Source organism: Schistosoma haematobium, chromosome 4, assembly GCF_000699445.3.
Source record: "Schistosoma haematobium chromosome 4, whole genome shotgun sequence".
Taxonomy (NCBI): Eukaryota; Metazoa; Platyhelminthes; class Trematoda; order Strigeidida; family Schistosomatidae; genus Schistosoma; species Schistosoma haematobium.
The window spans coordinates 9,887,933-9,906,653 of record NC_067199.1 but is presented as its reverse complement, the minus strand read 5'-3'; the positions used below and the strand labels follow the sequence as shown (position 1 = coordinate 9,906,653).

At 33.3% G+C, this 18,721-nt stretch overlaps 1 protein-coding gene across 1 annotated transcript in view; it reads right to left on the bottom strand.

Annotated features, from left to right (window-relative positions):
• Positions 1–233: 233 nt before the first annotated feature.
• Positions 234–18,721, bottom strand: part of CTNNA1 (Catenin alpha-1) — a 36,649-nt gene continuing 18,161 nt past the window's right edge. The window contains exons 11-14 of the mRNA XM_051215608.1: positions 17,669–18,098; positions 7,293–7,579; positions 4,332–4,520; positions 234–1,812 (exon numbers count right to left, since the gene is read on the bottom strand). Of these exons, the coding sequence (XP_051066138.1) occupies positions 1,528–1,812; positions 4,332–4,520; positions 7,293–7,579; positions 17,669–18,098 (1,191 nt within the window). The 3' untranslated portion in view covers positions 234–1,527. The remainder of the gene's footprint in view (positions 1,813–4,331; positions 4,521–7,292; positions 7,580–17,668; positions 18,099–18,721) is intronic.

The following is an 18,721-nucleotide window of genomic DNA, read 5'->3' as shown; positions in this document are numbered from 1 at the left end:
CGGAAGCTGAGCTTATGATAAAAAAAGAACTAGCCCAAAAGCTTGGATTGATTCTATATGTAATACACAGATCATAAGAACTTTGGCAGATTTGTTTACAAATTCAGTTTTGTGCACTTCACATCAAAGACGCGGCCCAAATAGATCAGTGGTAACATCCATAACTGTGTGGCTGAGTGACACGGGACTGAATCCACCAGGGAGCATCACTTTGTTGACGAGTGACAAATAGCATGAAACCTAAGTCAAGTACGATTTACTGTCAACTACCTCTAACTACCAATTTACATCTCAACATAGTCACCTAGACTAGTGTCCACATTGCAACTTGATCGATAGAGTTCGATCTGCATTGAGAAGAAATTGAAATACTTAGCATTGGTGACTACCCAGTGATCAATCAATTGTAAAGTATGATGAAACAGTACAGCATGGTGAAAATTCAAACTTAAGTACCAAATTTACTGTGAAACGACCAGACTTTCACAGATGAGCAGTCAGTCAGTAACAACGTAGAACTTTGTACGTACGTACGTACATCAGTTCGAGTTGCCATACCACATTAGCACAGAGATGCAGTTGTCAACTCAAATCCCGTAGTGGTAAAGGTAGTAAGAGTACAAACAGATGGGCAACATAGAGACGCATTCGTTCCAGAATAACCAAACACCATGAGCAGTCACCTTTTACACTGAATAACAACATAAAGATTTGAATTTTAAAAAATGAGTAAACAATTGTTTATTTTAACAAGTAATATAAAAAAGGAATGGATAAACGCAGAACTCGCACACAAATATAGGAAACACTGCTGCCGACAACAATAAACAATCAAACACCATACACACATTATAAAGGTAAGGTAATCACTAAGATTATTTACAAAAAATCAGTGTACAACACAACAATTTATGAATGAGAATCGTACAACGTAATAAGATTAATAATGAAAATATCTACTCTAACCAAAATGAAAACAATCTAATATTAGTAGCATTTAAATAATATCAGCATAATTAGTGCCAGTAGATGGTGTTAGCCAATATGGCATAATTAACAATGAGAAAAAGGCTATATATATAAAATATAACCTGAGATAAAGGAATGTATTGAGTTGTATATGGGAAATGTGTTTATAGGGCATGAAGCACTGAAATCAAGCCTATATATGTATGATACACACACACATGAATAAATGTGTAATTGAGCATTTAGATAGAGTACAATGATGTATTTAAAACTAATATTAAGTATAGAGAAAGAGGTAGATTTCTAACATTATTAGATGAGAGAGAAAAAAAAGGAAACTGTTGACTTATGTATAAAAAGGTAAAGGAAAATTTAAAAAAAAACAATATGAATTCAATATAGATATATACAATAGATGATCAGATCAGTGTTATTGAATTGTGATTAATTGAACTTTTTCATTAAAATATAAAAGCATTTCAATTGAGATCATAATTTAATTAGTAGTATTCATAGTTATAAGTAGTATAAAATTATTTTCAACAAAAAACATGTTCGTTATGAATTAGGTGGATGTTTAAATTGTGATAATTCATTCAATGCATCTGGATGATGTGAATTCAACTCGTCAAATAAATAATCACGATTATATATTGAAGAGTTTTTTAAATAATCTGATACTAATGACTTTTTTTCTGGTGTACGCATTTGCCATTGAACTATACAACGTTGATTAGAACTATTACGATATTTAGTTGATGCTATATAACTTTCTTTCACTGTTAAAACAACTGATGTCATTAGATTTTTAGCAGCTTGTATTAGTGAAGTTGCACTTTCAAACTAGAATAAAATAAAGAAGGTTAGAAAGTTAATAAATGGAGTAGGCTAATGTAGAAGAAAGCTAATAGACAGAATATCTAAAACACACATTAATACCTTGTAATGCTTCATTGAGTAGTGACCAATATCATACTTGTCTAGTCCTTTAATACAAATTAGATTCTATCGATTAAGTTGCAATATGGTCACTAGTCTATTTGGTTCAACATTTCACGGAGTATGTTACGATATTAGGTGGTTGAAGATATGTCTTCCTGAAAAGTACCACCTAGCACGAAACTTAAGTTCAAAGTTTTCTGCCGACTACTTCCAACTATCTTACATGACTGCATGTACTATTTAACTGGAAAAAGTACTAACGGCTTAATATATAACGATATTTTTTACGTAACGCATTTACGAAGTAAACACTTCGTATTTAGCCTTGAGATATATAGTTTTTATGAGGACTAATGGTTTACTAATCAGTTTTCCAAACTTTAATATACAGAGAGATGAAACATGTAATTTTTTTGTTTGAAGACGAGAGTTTTAACTATGAGGCCACACGTCTACAATAGTTTCAAAAGTCTAAGTTAGAGATTTTAAGTTTAATTTCTCACCATTCTGGTGTAACAAACAAACAACAACCGTATTTGTAAGCTGTATTCATCATAGATTGATATAAGTTCGGGTATTATTAAAAATATGGGTGGTACTGAATGATTCTGTCATCTTCATATAATACTTATTAGCATTGAATATTTATGATATCACAGAGGTTGAACCCAAGACTTGTAAAAGATGTGACGAAGCTTTTAATATATAATGCTTTTTAACCATATTTTTGGCATCACCAAGATATTCCATAAACCAGTCTATTTTGCACACATACGTGATAATATTTGCTTTATCGTCTCAGACAAACTCCAGCACAAGCGTACAAGCCATAACTAATAATATTGACGAGTATGATGGTGTCCATACATTTACTGAAGGTAAGTGTACGAAATTGTTTATGCTGTACGGTTGTAAAGCGTGAAATCTATTAATCTATGAGTTGAAATTAGTTGACATTCAATCAAGAATTCAGTTATAGGATCCTAGTTGAGTTGATAAATTATGCTAAAATGTTTCCAAACTCAATAAATACTGATAATTAGGTGTAATACAGTTTTTTACTCATAAATTAACTGTCCCGAATAGTTAGGTAAAAAGAAGTTGGTAATTGTTTTAAGACGATAGAACTGGATCCTGACAAGAAGTAATGAAGTGTTTCAGTGAAATTGATTTATAGCATTATATTCTGTGATCACTAGCTACACGTGACATAGAAGGATTATGAAAAGGAATACCAGAAAGGATGTGTTCAATCGTACGGAAAAACTGCAACCACTCTATAAGTTACTTACATCGAATTTATGTTTTGTTTACCTGTACTGTATGTGTGATTTAGACAGGATCAATAGCCTGATCATCAAAAAAATTTGTAAAGACTCCTTTGTAGCTATTCAAGGAATAACCACATAAACTGTTATGGTAAGTTAAACTGATATTAAAATTTCCGCGCAAAGCCAGCCAGCCGAATAAACATTTTTGTGATATGCTTCAAACTACTAATACACATCTTAGTAGTAAATGTAGCAATTCAATAAAATTGGACCAAATCAATGTGTATCATTGGTCAGTCAAGTGGAAGTGTGTTTCATTAAGCAATACTAATTAGTATGCATATTAATTCAGATTTCCTTCAAAATAAGTGCTAAAGGTTATAGAACTGAACATGAAATGCATACATAATTCTATATATTTGAATAGTTAATTAACAACGATAATAAATCAATAGTTCTTAGAAAAAACAAATGTCCATCCTAAGAAAACTTGCAAAATAAACATGTTGATGCATTAAGAACGATGTAACACTCATTATGGTGATATACCCTAGGTAACACTTCAATCAATTACGATATGGAAATTGAATTGAGTCAGTGAAAGCATAAATAATTTACGGAGTAGCTATCTGAACTCAATAGCTAAGTGGAAAACGCGACGGCATTTGAAGAAAACGGTACTGGGTTCGGGTTCCAGAGTGAAAATCAAATCTGGGATGCAAGTACATCTGACTAATGAATCCAAAATAAGACGAAATGACCGTCCTGGATTTTACTACTAGCCACTAACCAACTCTGCTTATAATTTCTGCAAGTAGTTTATGCACGAATGATCATTCTTCTTCTCCTCTCATCCTTATATAGCAATCAGTATTGATGAGATTCTGTCAAAAGGGCGCGTACTGAAGTGACTGAATTTGTTTAGTAATAAAGTATATAGCCAAGAAAAAGTTGGGGTGGATACGAACGAAGGATACGAAAACAAAACTCGTGTTCACACTTGTTGGCACACATCAGGAGAGACGACAATTCAGTGTACTGTTTACATTAAACTCCACATACTAAAAACCACATATTCAAGTCTCTACTGATATCAATCAATTAGTAACATCTATATTCATAATATAAATAATCATCGAGGTGACTTACAATTTCATCACTGAGCATGTGAACACCAGCTTTCACTCGACTAGTAATACTTAGTTGATGACAATAGAATGTAACTCGTTGTAAATAGGCGGATAAATCTCGTCGACTAGCTGAATCTGGACACATATCTGCAATATGTCGGCATAGACTATTTAGACGTTTACCATGTTCCGATATTTCTTGAGCTGCCTGAACGTATGGAGTCAAATTTCGAGAGACAAAAACAAACAAAACAGAATGAAGATTAAAAAATTATTTCGCTGTAGAAAAATCAGCTTGATACACTGAAGTGGTGAGAATAAGATGATTTATGTTGAGAATTATGCTCCATGAACACATAATTAACGAGATACAAAATTTTTATTCATTCTATATTTTTCAAATTATAAATTGAGTGATATTTTACTCTTTTAATTCAGTCTCAGAGATAGCAATACACAGTGTTGAATACGAAAGTACACGAAACCTAAGATGTTTTTAAACAATCAAGCTTGAGGTTTTAAGATAACAACACTGGTTAAATGATGGTGGTCTCCAAGATGTTGAAACACATGTTATCGGACTATAACAATAGTCATACGGCATTACAAGTAAGTGCAAGTAGTCCTTCGGAGATAACTATTAACAACGCATACAATTATCATAAATCATCAATATGAAAATAACAAGTTCCAGGTTCCACTAAAGTAAAGTTAAATTTCTTTTAGCAACTTATTGTATATTAAGCTTTTCACTGTCAGACGAATGTTGTGACACTCCCAAAAGTGAACCGAATAGGATTATACATAACCATCTTCGATTATATATAAATCGATTTCGTCTATCACATTACTAACAGTATTTGAACAACGACACAGACATAGATAACACTATCACAAACGGATTATCACTAGGAATGCATCCAGTAGCAAGATCCTGTTAATCTTCTAAGAGTACTACTTGTTTTAGTAAATTAATTTCCTACTAATTATGTATAATTTCGATTGTTAGTATTTTCTCATATAGTAACACAAGATTCACAACTATAAGAAGGTTTTACAACAGATAACATATTAACAACCAAATATTTCTTTGATCAAGAATAGCATATTTGTAATATCCTAATGAGTAGAAAAATTAGTATTTTCAACACTTCAAAGAATAAATAAACAAATCAAATTAATCCAAGCTTAAATGGTACAAAGGAGTAAAGCAAGAATATTTAGTACAATCAATCAATCAACCAATTAATCAATCAAAAACAGGTCTGATCAAGTCAATGTCATCTCACTCTCATCTAAGTGATTTCTATGAGATATACTTATGTATTTGTATGTATGTTAATCGATGTGAAAAATATGATATTTGTAATGTGAAAAGATAGAGTTGACTTTATATTTGTGATGATGGTGTGAGATGTGAATAGAATCAGATATAGTAGCTCCGATAGATGATCTAAGTTGGATGGATAGTCAGGACTTCTTTACTATTGAGAGCAGTAGGATTAAACAATATATGGGAAGCTTCAGCTAATCCCCTGTCTTTGTAGTTGGAAAAGTCTTTTAGCATTGTTTTGATATTTTTAATATCGAATGGATGGTTGTTGAAAATGGCACGGACTGCTATTGCCGATTTAATTTGGAGTTTTTCAAGTTGTACAGGAATATTAGGCGGTATACAGATGATACTATTGTTGTAATAAAAATACTCATCTAAGGTCTTTTTCTAAACTGATCAATACACTCTCATCTCACATCAAAAATATGTAATAGAATGAAAATGGACGCGTTCTCCTTGTTTATCCTCTTCAGCTGTAATAATTTTGTTTGTTCTTCTAAAGAGACTAAGTGCTAAAGTGATTTCTACACTGAATGGATATATTGAATTGAAGTCGATATAACGATTTAAGTGCGTTGGTTTTCGATAGGTGGATGGATTTAGAGCTCCACTTAGATTTCTTTAAACTAAGCAATTTAAAAATGGTAGCTCAACCTGTGCTTCTCCATAATTAATGTTCAATACACAATTAAAAAATAGTGTAGATACCAGATTTTAAACAGAATACCTATTATTTACAGTTAGTATTACTATTAAGAGAATCGATTGCACAAAATTGGCCAAATAACACCAAATTGTACCATCTTCTCTACAACAAGCTGATGAGACGTAGCTGTAAAACGTAGAACAAATAGTATGGTCGTGCATAGAAACAAGTGACTGAAAGTATAAGTTTTTAATGCTATTACTTTAGACTAATATTTATTGATCAGTAGTCGTTATCCATTTAATTTTAAATGACCTTCACCATCAACTGGAGTATCGTTGAAGACTAGTTAGAAGTGGAGGACTTTGTCCAATGTCCCGGAATTCTTAGGATTTTAAATATCTAGTATAACCATAAAAATACTGGACTAGTGAAAGCGTACTGTGTTGATGACCTTCAGTGACTATTAAAGTAACCTTAGGAAAGTAAAGTTGACGTTGAGATAATCAAAATACAAAGTAAACGAATAAGTGATTACATAAAAACCCCAAAAATGTTCGGATTAGCATTCACTTTCAATTAGGATGTAAGATTAAGTAACCGCCGTTTCAAAATTAATTGCTTTGTTAGTAAAGTATACTGTTTTCGAAAAAACCATCCAACTTCCCTCGAACACAGTTATTGAAGTTAGTAGCATTGTAAGCATACCTTTAATATAAAGAGTTGAATATCATCTGAATAACCGTTGAAAATTTAAATTTGTGTTCATTTAATTTCGGCTATTGATTTATTTACTTTTGAAAAGTGACTTGGATTAAGTCACCTAACTACAGAAATTCTAAATTCTACTCCTTGATATATCACTAATATTAACCGTTGGAAATGTTGTTCAGCAAAAACAAACCTACATATTTATAACTTACAAAATTAACTTTATATCAGAGAGATAGAAAAACTAATTTCAAGTACATGAATAGATATTTTTCTTAATCACTTACTTCGATAACATCCAATGTAGATTGTAATGGACCTTTACCACGTATAAAATCTGTCATTTCCATCATAATTACACACATTTTCTTAGCTAATACAATAATATCATTAGCAGAATCATCCCATTTAACTATTTCACGCATAAAACGTTTTTTTTCCGCTAGAAATCCAGCTAACTCTTCAGCCATTGTTTCACGTTGTGGACTTGTCAATACAGAGAAAACTTCATTTCTTTCAGATAATTGATTTTCTTGTGATGCATGAATATCTCCAGTGGACTGTTTAAATGAAACTAATGTTAAATTTAAACAGAAGACTAAGCGTTACAATTTGTAACAGGAGTACAAAAGTAAACATGAAAAATAAAATAAAGATAAAATGATCTAAGAAAAATAACATAAATCATTAAAAGGTGCACGTTTGTGTCCTCAGTTTTAACGTGTACATTTTTGTGTAAGGATTAAGGAAACGTACTTGGTTCCAGAAATCGAGGTAAGTGGAGCATGGTTGGAACTTATAGCCCAGTCAAAGTTAAGTATTTCAACTACAAGCCCACTGCTTAATAAATTCCAGTTAGATAATCGAGAGGATTCATTTACAAAACAGACAATTTGTCTGAGATTAGACATAAGTATTGTTGTGTTCTTGTAGCTTAAACTGGAGCTAACCAAGCTGATCGGTTAGGCACTATAGAAACAATGAACAAAATATAATTTATTAAAATAATTTAAGTCAATTATTATTTAATAGAGTTCATTTTTCCCCATCATTTTGCTATTTCCCATGCAGAATAAGAAGTGATAACTACTGTTTGGGAGCTCAGAGAAAGAATTTAATTGGTCCCAACTAGAAAACAACAACAGAATATGAAAAGCCCACAGTTTATCAGACAAAGCATAGGTTTGCTCATCATGGTTACACTCGATAAAAGATGGGACTTAGTCAATCAGTTACAATCAACGTAAGCCTGGTACAGATATGCGTTAGCTCAAACTTCATTCATAAACTAGAAGACAAAATAATCACGGTAGCAATGAAAGTGAGAAACACTAAACATTCAAAATAGGACTCGAAAAGGAGGAATGAAAAAGTATGTCTGAAAGAAGTTATAACTTAAAGCAAGATAAAAAGTGAATCCATACATAATATTATGATCGATTCTGAGCCATATCACCTAACAGCTTCTAACCACTAACCTCGGTTGTCCAGTAGACTATAAACCAGATAGTCAGTACCTATGAACACGCCTCAGATAAATCATCATCGAAATTATCAAGACAAATATCTGAGTAATAGTATCAGCGGTAGTAGTAAACGTTATATATAGACAATATAATTTCAGAAGAAATGAATTATTGTCATGGTAAAAATATAAGATAACTTTAGAACTCCAAGTCTGAGAGATGAAAATTCAATGCTTCTGTGCTATAAAAACCGATTATGAGAATGAGCTTAGACGACTTTAGATTTTCAGTGGATTGAAAAAGAAGATTATAGGTTTCAATGTCATAAATAATGTCTTCCTTCGCCTATATCTACTTACGAACATAAAAATATTTTCATTTTAGAAAATATATTTCGTAATGTATATCAGTTAGCACGTTCGTCTTATCGCTTCATTATGAGGGTCTCAAAACACTATAGTTTGTGATCACAAGTACTTAGAGTTGGGTAAAGTCAATAAACCAGTCGAAAATGTCACATTATGTATATCAGTCAACCTTCAATTGTAATCAACATTGAACCTGGCTCAAACGTATAGGCTTCTAATGGCTTATTCAAACGTCTGAGACACATATTTCCCAACTGTCAAAATATCCCAAATAAACTACATGTTTGAAATTTGTTTTGATCAAATAATTACGAGTTTAAAGTGGACTCACTCACGCTTTACTATAAAACATCTATAATTTATCCCAACGTTAAATACTGGAGATCTTAAACAGAAACACTGCAATACTTCGGATATTTCCCATTCTATGTATCCTTTAAAAAAACGAGAGACATATGTTGGAATTCAAGAGCCTTAGATACGATGAATGGAAACAATTATAGCAACTGAACTGATAAAAAAAAATTTTATTGACTGATTATGGGTAGCAGATATTGACTGTTGAAAACATTTAAATAATGTATTTTGAATAATTAAAGGTTTAATCCATGTTAAAGAGATATTCATTGTAATAATGAACAATCGGTGTTGAGAATACTGTTATCACTATTATATATACAAATGATCTAAAACATAAGTTTCATACTGAATCATAAATTAGCATTGAGAATAACATGAACACTGTAACAGTATCGGATTGTTAGATTTAAAACATTGCAACAACAAAATGATGTCTTTACCATCGAATACAGTTTTAAATTACGATCAGAACTACAAATAATACAAATACTAGATAGAATAATACAAGTAGTATAGTTCGAGTCAAGAAATATATTGCGTTTAGTTTATGAGAAATCGATGATACTCTGGAATCGAAAGTTTAATTGCAATAAAAATTATTAAAACCAAGGTGGTAGGAGTAAAGATATTGTTAGGATCGACCTTTTTAACCGGATCCTTTTGTTGTAGGAAGCCAGCATATGTTGTTTAACTTAGGGCGACACCTTACTCCCGTCACAGCTCTCTGCAGTTAAAAGTACTTTACAGTCGAACGTTCAATTTACCATCCTCGTATGGACCCATCTGTCATGGTAAAAACTCTAGGAACACGTGTTCCAGTCAATATAGCTCTAACGGATCATCACAATATCCAAGGCTAACCAAAATACCTCATGATACATCATAGTCCAACAGTTTATTACACTATGATCTTATGGAATATTTCAGTTTGGTCACTAATAACCTTCTGAAAGGCAAGCATGTTTTTATGTAAAGTAAAACATTAAATATTTCGTAAATTTTTGTATTGGTTGTTTGAATCCCGGGGAGAACAACTCTAGGACGTAGGTACATCCAACTGACGAGTCCTAAATAAGACAGAATGCGCGTCCTGGATTCCACTATTAGCCATCATTCGTCTCTGCTTGTAATCAAATATTTCGATTTTAATGTTCAATATTCCATTGTTCTTAATAGTAAAAAGTACAGTGTAACGTGATAAATATCTTAAATATTGTTTTATTATAAAACGGTTGTTGCTTTACATCTTAATATGTTGATTTATTCAGTTAACTATAAAACTTATATCATTTCCATGGCAAAGATACTATAACTTGGTTGATTTTACACAAATCAGCAAGAAGAATAAACACATTCACAAACACAAGTGTGTACACATCCACACACACATTTAAACAAACATGTAGAATGTGTATCCATTACAGATTGAATTAATCTACATGTATATTAAGTAACAAAAACACGTTAAATGCAACATTATCTACCCACATTTAACCCGGAGATCATTTGATTTACAACAAATGGACACATTTAAACAAAACAAAACAAAATGAACAGTTTGTTTAATGTGTGCTACAATTTTTTTTATTTGCTTCTTAGTTGTGTACAGTTTTGAGGTATCGCAAAAATTATTATGAATGATATTCAAAAGAATCTTAGGCCTAATATAGCTCTATATTTTTGTTACTGACCGTTTAAAAATGAAATTGATTTTCAGTTTAGTTGACATTTTTCATTGAGTACACAATGAGATCTTGAGATAGAATTGATTCCAGACTGCATTTACTTCACTAATTTTCTTATTATTATATGTAACAGTTAAGAGATCATTGAAGAATCAATCAATCATGCTGTCAACGTTGAACTGAATTATTTGATGTAAAGACTATTGTATTACTAATTAGACTGTTCAAACCAAAGTCAACAGGAAATATAGAGAAGGGTATATGAGTATTTGATGGATCTAATAGGTGGAAGTGTTCTTAATGATATTAGAGTTATCATACCTTAATTATTTTAATAAAATGTTCAACTTAATAACATTGGTTATAAATTGAAAACAAATGAAGTATGATTTATCCACTCTATCTCTTAAAATAAACAGTTGATTGATAGCTAAGTGATATCGTTTTATAACTGTGTACCATATGAACTTATTACTTATTTTCATGCAAGTAGTATTAGTATCGGTGTTATTAATAATTGTTAGCATTCCAATGATCTTGTAATTTCATATTCACCATATGATTTTGTTTTTCGCCTTGTTTGATTTTAATTGAATTAAACAATTATTATGCAAATCACTATCTACATTTTTGCGGTTGTTATCGTTAGTATTAGTATTACATATGTATCTACCTACTTGCATACTGCTAGTCTGTTACATATAATGTCACAATAAATCTCCAGGTATTAAGTATTGGAATTTAACTAGAGAATTAAACACATAAGGCCTTCAATTATTCATGTATTTTGTGTTAAAGTCTACAAGATAATCACACCACTCGATTATTTATTTCCTCTGAAGAAATGCCTTACATTAAGTCACGAAACGTCAGAAATACAATTTTTCTACTCATTGGGATATAACAAGAAAATATATTTATTATTACAGTATTCAATAGTTTAAACCAAGGTGGACGGAGAGCGGTTTTAAAGTTTACAATTCTAATAGTTAAATGATATATGTTTCGACGATTGTATAACGATTTTGATACTTCAAAAGATTGACTAAAAACATTCAGATAAAGTAAACATACTATGTCTGTAAAATGGCTACAGTAATTCTTATATTTATACTTAGGACAATAGATATATGAAATACCATCTAAGCTCTCATTATATACGATAAATATTAGCTGAACTCTTATATGTTTAAATGTACTTCATTTGATAATCTTCAATTAAAACGTTCTCTTGAATGTACCTCATTGAATCATTTAAAATATGTCATATTATTATTTCTTTTTATGCACTTTGATTTAAGACAAAAGTACGTTACTATAACAACACAAATTGTGATACATGTAACATATATGCTTAAAAAGAAACTTTTGTAATGATTTGCAAAAATTGAAGAATATGTTAAAACAAAGAATTGTTCTGTTCAATGTCTTTTCAGTATTTTATTGAACTATACTAATAAGAAGTCAACTGTTTTAAAAATTACAATTTAGGAATTCATTAATGATTGGCTTTATTTTTAAGTTTATTATTCTTCTATTAACAAGACAATAATATTGTGAATGTTAAACAATCAGATAAAGTATTTATTCTTTGCAACTGATTGATACTGTTGTGAACGAGAACATTGATGGGAACAACCAAATTATTTTTAACACAAAATTACAGAATCTGTTGGTACAATGTGAGAACCATACATTGAATAATTCATTTGCAAATTCCCATCATTTGTCCGTCATACTGTCTAAGATTCTTCCAGTTTACAATTCATTTCTATTTTCCCTTCTATTCCCTTCAACTCGATCTTCTTAGCCTTCTGCTGCCCGGTTTTTCACTTTCGATTGGTATTACATATTACTTATGTCAACAGACAAAAGTATCATACACCACAATACAGTTCAACTTCTTAAAGATAGATTTGAACTTTGAATTAAGATCCCAAATTCAAACAGTGGATAAAACGTATTCATTTTGTTTTTATATTATCATCACTTTAATCAACTCCGCCTGTAGCTCTTCTAGAGTTACTGCCGGTCCCAAGCCCGGGTAAAGGAGGAGGGTTGGGCATGGGGTTAGCGTCCCCATCCCGTAGAAAACTAACTCGCTAAAAAAACGCTTACCAGAAAAAATAATTCAAACCATTTTAACTCTGCCCTGAGAGTTAGAAGGTCTTCATTTAGAAGAATTATGACGCTTCATGGTGAAAGCCGAATTCCTTCGGAAGCCACGAGGCCGATGCCCCTTCTAACAACCAGAGCAAAATTTTTTATAGGTACATGGAACGTCCGAACAATGTGGGAGACCAGGAAGACCAGTCAAATAGCAACGGAAATGAGGAGATACAACTTGGCAGTACTGGGAATCAGCGAAACCCACTGGACCCAAGCTGGACAGAAAAGGCTAGCTACGGGAGAGATGCTGCTATACTCCGGTCACGAAGAGGAAAATGCTCCACACACACAGGGAGTTGCTCTAATGCTGTCCAAAGTAGCACGAAATGCACTTGTAGGATGGGAATCCCACGGATCCAGAATCATCAAAGCATCATTCAAAACAAAGAAGGAGGGGATCTTAATGAATATTATCCAATGTTATGCACCCACCAATGATAGCAACGACGACATTAAAGATCAATTCTACGAGCGGCTGCAGTCAATCATAGAGAAATGCTCAAGAAAGGACCTCACCATTCTGATGGGAGATCTAAATGCCAAGGTCGGAATAGACAACACTGGATATGAAGATATTATGGGACGACATGGACTGGGAGAGAGGAACGAAAATGGAGAAAGATTTGCAAATTTGTGTGCATTCAACAAATTAGTCATAGGAGGCACAATATTCCACACAAACGTATACACAAGGCTACATGGATCTCACCGGACCACACTACAGAGAACCAGATAGACCATATTTGCATCAAAAAAATTCCGAAGGACAATGGAAGATGTGAGAACCAGGAGAGGAGCTGACGTAGCTTCAGATCACCACCTAGTTGTAGCCAATTTAAAACTGAAGCTAAAAAAGAACTGGACAAGTGGACAAACAGCAATACAAAGGTTCAATACAGCCTTCCTTCGAGATACTGACAAACTCAATGAATTCAAGATAGCTCTCAACAACAGATTCCAAGCCTTTCAAGATCTACTGAAGGAAGAAGAAACTACCATGGAGGACAACTGGAAAGGCATCAAAGAAACATTGACTTCAACGTGTCAAGAGGTTCTGGGCCTAAAGAAACACCATCATAAGGAATGGATCTCTATAGAAACACTGGACAAGATCAAAGAAAGGAAGAACAAGAAGACAGCAATTAACAACAGCCGAACACGAGCAGAGAAAGTCCAAGCACAAGCTGAATACATAGAAGCAAACAGGCAAGTGAAGAGGAGCATTAGAGCCGACAAGAAGAAATACGTGGAAGAATTAGCAACGACGGCAGAAAAAGCTGCTAGAGAAGGAAATATGAAACAGCTCTACGATACAACGAAGAAACTATCAGGGAAATACAGTAAACCAGAGAGGCCGGTCAAAGACAAAGAAGGCAAGCCAATCACTGAAATTCAACAACAGCGAAACAGATGGGTAGAATACTTCGAGGAACTCCTGAATAGGCCGGCTCCAATGAATCCACCGAACATCGAAGCAGCACACACAGATCTTCCTATAGATGTCAACCCACCAACGACGGAAGAAATTAGAATGGCCGTCAGACAAATCAAGAACGGGAAAGCAGCAGGACCCGACAACATACCAGCTGAAGCACTGAAATCAGACGTCGAAGTAACCACAAGCATGCTTTACCCTCTATTCAAAAAGATTTGGGAGGAGGAACAAGTGCCAATGGACTGGAAAGAAGGACACCTCATCAAGATTCCAAAGAAAGGAGATCTGAGCAAATGTGAAAACTACAGAGGCATTACACTACTGTCAATACCAGGGAAAGTCTTCAACAGGGTGTTGCTGAACCGGATGAAGGATGCAGTAGATGCCCAACTTCGAGATCAACAAGCTGGATTCCGAAAGGATCGGTCGTGCACAGACCAAATTGCAACACTACGGATCATCGTCGAACAATCAGTTGAGTGGAACTCGTCACTATACATCAACTTCATTGATTATGAAAAGGCATTCGACAGTGTAGATAGGAGGACATTATGGAAACTTCTTCGACACTACGGAGTTCCTGAGAAGATTGTCAATATTATCCGGAACTCATACGACGGACTACAGTGCAAAGTAGTGCATGGAGGACAGCTGACAGATGCATTCCAAGTAAGGACCGGAGTCAGACAAGGCTGTTTACTCTCTCCCTTCCTCTTTCTTCTGGTGGTCGACTGGATTATGAAGACCTCGACATCTGAAGGAAAACACGGAATACAATGGACAGCTCAGAACCAATTAGACGATCTGGACTTCGCAGATGACCTAGCCCTCCTATCACGTACACGTGAACAGATTCAGATAAAGACAGCCAATGTAGCAGCAGTCTCTGCATCAGTAGGCCTCAGCATACACAAAGGGAAAACCAAGGTCCTCAAATTCAAAGCGGAGAACAGCAATCCAATCACCCTTGATGGCGAAACTCTGGAAGATGTAGAATCCTTCACATATCTGGGAAGCATCGTCGATAGACATGGAGGTTCAGATGCAGACGTAAAGGCGAGGATTGGCAAAGCAAGGGCCGCATTCCTACAATTGAAGAACATATGGAACTCAAAACAACTTTCAACCAATATCAAAGTGAGAATCTTCAATACGAACGTCAAGGCAATTCTACTGTATGGAGCTGAAACTTGGAGAACTACAACAACCACCATCAAGAAAGTACAAGTATTTATAAATAGCTGTCTACGCAAGATACTCAACATCCATTGGCCGGATACCATCAGCAATAGCCTTCTGTGGGAGAGAACAAACCAACTTCCAGCTGAAGAGGAAATTAGGAAAAGACGATGGAAATGGATAGGACATACATTACGCAAATCGTCAAACTGCATCACGAGGCAAGCTCTAACTTGGAATCCTGAAGGGAAGCGGAAAAGAGGAAGGCCAAAGAACACATTACGTCGGATAATAGAAGCAGATATGAAAAGGATGAATTACAACTGGAAGGAGCTGGAAAGGATTGCCCAGGACAGGGTTGGATGGAGAATGCTGGTGAGCGACCTATGCTCCTTCACGAGGAGTAACAGGTAAATACCTAATCACTTTAATCACACAACTACGAATGAAAGGCCGATTAGAAAAGTCGATATGAAGTTCAGATCAATAGAATATTTTGATCGTCTACTTTTGTTAGAATTTCTTCTGCCACAGTATCTCTTTTAAACTGAATGTTTACGAAAAAAGTCTTCTTTGGTGCGATGAATACCTTTTCACGTTGTTGTATCGAATTCAAACTTTCCTCAACGAATATTGGTGGATTTCCACTGTTAATTAGTATCAGCCATAGTTTATCAAGTTCGATGTTGATTGCATCATTAGTACAAATTCGTCTGACCCTCGTAAATCGATTTTCGTAGAAAATCATCAGTTTTCCTTTTCAACAAAATATCGAAGAAGTGGAATTTCGAATCCGACTCTGATTCCATTGGAAATGTAATTAATTGGTGACAGTTACTGAACTTGTCTAAAATGTCTTGAAACTTATATTTTTGTCATAAATAATGAAAGTATCATCTAAATATCTCCTGTATGGATAGAAACTGTCAATTGTTTGTCTAAGTATAGTGTTTTTGAAAGCATCTATAGCACCAAAGGGGATCCTCTTTACAAACATTAAGTTTAAAGGAGATACTTTGGCAGAAGAAACATTATCATTTTTATCTATACACAATTTGAGGTTATGATGCATTAAAATATTCATACAATAGAATTCTAAGAAGACTTGCTTTCCTCAATAAAGGAAAGTAATATGCCGAGAAAAGTTGGTCATATTATCTTATACTATCCTATATAGCATCATAGGAAGACAAATACAATTTTAAGTGGACTATTATGGATAAGCGAAATATTAATTCAGCTAAGGTCAATATGTTGGTGTGACGACTTCTGAATACTCATGAATTGTAAACATTACTATTCAGCGTTTGAAAATAAAACTTATTGTGGAGTTTTGATGTTCGTCCACTAAACTACGAGTTATTTAAGCGTTAAGAACATGCCTGTGACTAAATCTGATAACGAATCACGAAACGGTTGAAAAACCTGAAGTTGATAATGACCAAAAGAGAGAGAGAGAGAGAGAGAAGAAAAAAAGACCGAATTGTGGTAATGTTACAACCAGCGACCTATACACATTTATTCATCTTTCAACATATAAAAACATTTATAACAAATAACACTGAAAATTATTCTATGTCTCTCTCCTTTTCTGTTTATTGACCTTTATTAAATAAATGAATTGTCGATAAAATTAATTTCAACCAAGAACTACTGTCATGTACAAATATACATATTTATAATATGTCATATGAAACTTAATGAAAAACTAATTTCACTGAAAAATAATCATACTAACAATAATAGTAGTAGTATCTAGAGAGAGAGAGAGAGTAACAATGAAAGACAGTTTATCGAAATGTAAACAAGAAAATACTCTCGACAAAAAAGCAACAACAGGAAAACAAACGTTTTGCATAATGGATCTAATCGAACAATAAAAAATTAGAATGAACACAGCTTTCTCTATATAAAGGAAGAAATTACAAAATTTGTTCACATTAATGAAATTAAAATAAAACTCTATTTTATATCATTATCGTTTATGCGGTAAATACTTACGAGATTTGTTGTTATAATTAGAAGTGGAATTATTTTCTAACATTGAATTGACTCTGTCCATTTCTCTTATTGATTTCTGTTTATCTTTCATTGAACCGACTGAAACTTCTAGTTGTTCATTGTCATTGGAATGTTGATCACGATGACGATGATAATAATTATTATGAGGGAGAGGAGGTGAAGGCAGATGAGGTAGAGAAGACGACGATGGTTGAAGATTATCAACATTACCGTGATTGTCTTGTAAATTTAATGACTCAATATCATTATCAAATGGTAGATCACATTCATTTAAAACAGTTAATCGTAGATCATGTACACCACTGCATAAAGCATGACCTGAATATCGATAGGCTTTTTCATCGACTGACTGGCCAGCAGCTAAACGACTAAGTGTATTACGTGCGATATTCACAAAATCTGGAGTATACTATGGATTTGTTATGTTTTTTATATCGAGAAATGTAGAGAAAAAGAAGAGTAATACAAAACAAAACTTGATGAAATAAAATATTAATAATGTTAAATAAACAAAGTGAAACTTAAAAACAAAAATTAGCATTTCTACACATGTAAAATTGGGGCGTGTGCTACTTATGTTGACAGATATAAGTAGTATATAACACTAATCGGAAGAGGAATGCCTGGCAGCAGACGGTTGAAAAGATAGAATTGAAGAGAACGGCAATGTAAACATAGATTAATTGTAATAACAACAGCAATGAAGGAATGATGTAGTCTGTAAGAGACAACTGATAGATGTGCAAATGAAGTATTTAATGTATAGTTTTTATAGTTTACGAAGACACTGTAATTTTGCATTAAACAACAAATGGATTATCCCCACGAAATCTTCGTTCACTACAAAATAAGGCTATTTATAAAATGAACAAATCTTATTGCCTTTTGTGTGAAGAATTGATATGGATGAATTTTTAACTCATTTTTATATTGATTGTTTTTGAATCTTCCGATTAATGTTTAGGACTGTAGTTAATCAGTCCTTTATTGACATATGTGTATCCTGTGCGGGATGGCCTCGATATTGCCTTA